The sequence below is a fragment of the Malus domestica genome, chromosome 16 (genome assembly GCF_042453785.1).
Source record: "Malus domestica chromosome 16, GDT2T_hap1".
Classification (NCBI taxonomy): domain Eukaryota; kingdom Viridiplantae; phylum Streptophyta; class Magnoliopsida; order Rosales; family Rosaceae; genus Malus; species Malus domestica.
In genome coordinates, this window is record NC_091676.1 from 13,736,858 (window position 1) to 13,739,605 (window position 2,748).

At 33.4% G+C, this 2,748-nt stretch overlaps 1 protein-coding gene across 1 annotated transcript; it reads right to left on the reverse strand.

Annotated features, from left to right (window-relative positions):
- Positions 1–1,035: 1,035 nt before the first annotated feature.
- On the reverse strand, positions 1,036–1,503 carry LOC139193003 (uncharacterized mitochondrial protein AtMg00810-like). The gene has a single exon (XM_070815958.1). It carries the CDS (start codon positions 1,501–1,503, stop codon positions 1,036–1,038), a length of 468 nt encoding a protein of 155 aa, XP_070672059.1.
- Between the last annotated feature and the right edge of the window lie 1,245 nt (positions 1,504–2,748).

Consider the following 2,748-nt stretch of genomic DNA (forward strand, 5'->3'; position numbering starts at 1 on the left):
AAATATAAAACTAGAAATATTATAATGAATCAATCTTTCTATCATTAATTTTAATCATAAACATGTGTTCATGCATACTAAAAGGTATCTTTCAATTTTAACCTTCAATTAGTAAGTATCTCAAGGTTCTTACAAATACAATAGTGACATTTCCATACCTTAAACTATGTATTTATCAGTGAAAACCGGAAAATACTGCACACATGATCATATTATAGCTTCCTTGGAGAAATTTTTGTATCTAGTTAGCATTATTATGACCCTGTGCTACATCTTGGTTTCATAAACATTTACAAGAGAAAACCCCAAAAAAAAAACTCTTGGTAGAAGCAGCACCACTCCTTATGTTTATATAGGTGAGGTTACTTGTATATGTTCCTACTATTCGAACATCTTATATTATTATGCCTCATTAAGAATTTAAATTTCATCCTCTATATCATAGCAGTATGCACTGACATTCTGGAATAGGCTATATAAATTATTCAGTGCTTATTCAAACCACTTATCAGTAACTTGTTGTTACCCATTGAACTTTGGTCTAGTGATGTTCTAGGCAAAGTTGGGTTGCCATTACTGGTGATTTATAGTAAAGGGTTTCAGCCCCATTCCACTAGATGTACTTTGTACCATATCTCTCGAGAGTCCCTTTGTAAAAGGATCTGCCAAATTTTTATTTGACCTTACATAAGTTATGTTAACAACTCCTTGTGTTATTAACTATTTGACAAATTCATGTCTAAAGCTAATATGTCTAGATTTTCCATTATATACTTTGCTATAAGCTCTAGACAATGTAGCTTCACTATCGCAATACAAAGAAATAGATGGCATTGGTTGTGGCCACAACTCTATATCGAACAATAAATCTCTCAACCATTCTGCTTCTTTGCATGCAGCTACTAATGCTATAAACTCAGATTTCATAGTGGAGTGTGATATAATAGTTTGTTTCTTTGATACCCAAGAAATAGCACCTCCCCCAATAGTGAATATCCATCCTATTGTGGATTTATTATCGTTCGCGCTAGTAATCTAACTAGCATCTGAGTACCCTTCTAGTACCACTGGAAATCTTGAATAAAATAGACCCAAATTAGTAGTCTTCTTAAGATAACCAAAAACTCTACAAACTGCTTTCCAATGCAAAGTGCTAGGGTTGCTAGTGTATCTTGAAAGTTTACAAACAGCAAATGCTATATCTGGCTTTGTGCTATGCGAAGCATACATCAATCCTCCAATTGTACTAGCATACTCAAGTTGTGCAACTGATTTACCAGAATTTACTAGCACGTTGATCTTAGAGTCATAAGGGGTCAATGCTTCTTTTATTTGCAAATGATTAAGCTTCTGCAATATTTTTTCAATATAGTGTGACTGGCACAATGCAAACCCCCCATCATGTCTCTTTACTTTTATCCCTAAGATAGTATCCACTTCATTTAAATCCTTCATTTTGAAATTTGAATTTAGATACTTCTTAGTTTCGGATATAGCTTTCATGTTGGTCCCAAATATTAGTAAATATTCTACATATAAGCATATGACAACACCGTATTCATCAATGCATTTAGAATAAATACACTTATCGACATTATTATGTCTAAAACCATTTGACAAAATGACTTGCAACTAGTGCATAGGTGTCAAAGTAGTCAACTTCCTTTTTCTGTTTAAAACCTTTGGCTACCAATCGAGCTTTAAAGGTTTGTAGAGAACCATCAGTATTATATTTCCTTCTAAACACCCACTTACAACCAATTGGTTTAGATCCATGTGGTAAGTCAACCAAAGTCCATGTTTGGTTGGATAACAATGAGTTCATCTCATCATCTACAACTTTTTTACAAAAAAACAGCATCTCTAGAAGTCATTGCTTCTTTTAAAGTTACAGGATCTCCTTCTACATTTAAAATGAAGGGTATTTTATGTAGAACATTTTCTCTGTTTCCTTCCACCAAAAATAAAATGGCTTCTGAAGATATAAAATCAGGACCTAAATTCTTCTTTTCTAACCCTTTGACTTTTCCTACGTTCTATAACCTTTTCCAGTTCCTTTCTCTTTTTGATGCCGGAAACTAAACTGGGATTTTCTTTCGACACTGATTGTTGATTATGTTCTTCAACTGAGCTAGGACTATGGTCATTATAGAATTTATCCTCAAAGAACTCTACATCTCTTGACTCAACAATGACATTTGAGTTCACATCAAGCAATCTATATGCTTTAGAGTTCTGGGCATGTCCTACAAAAATACTTTGTATGCCTCTGGGACCTAATTTGGATCGTTTAAGGTCATGAGACCTATAAAAGGACAAACAGCCCCAAACTCTTAAATATTCCAAATTTGGCTTTCTGCCATTCTGTACTTCATATGGTGACACATGAGTTTTCTTAGAGGTTTGTATATGGCATGTTGCAAGAAGAGCTTCACCCCATAAATATGTAGGAACATTTGCACTTATGATCATTGAATTAATCATATCAGTTAGTGTCCTATTCTTTGTTTCTTTTAAGCCATTTTGTTGTAGAGTATAAGGTGCAGTTTTCATATGAATGATTCCATGTGCTTCACAAAACAAAGAGAATTCATTTGAAAAATATTTACCACCTCTATCACTCCGAAGGATTTTAATTTTCCTTTCCTTTTGGTTTTCAACCTCAGCCTTATATTGTTTGAAAATCAAAGGCTTCATCTTTATTAGACATTAAATAAACATACGTAAATCTAGAACAGTCATCAATGA

Coding starts and splice junctions, on each gene's coding strand:
- LOC139193003 (XM_070815958.1), bottom strand. CDS start 1,503: ATGAAAGCTATATCCGAAACTAAGAAGTATCTAAATTCAAATTTCAAA.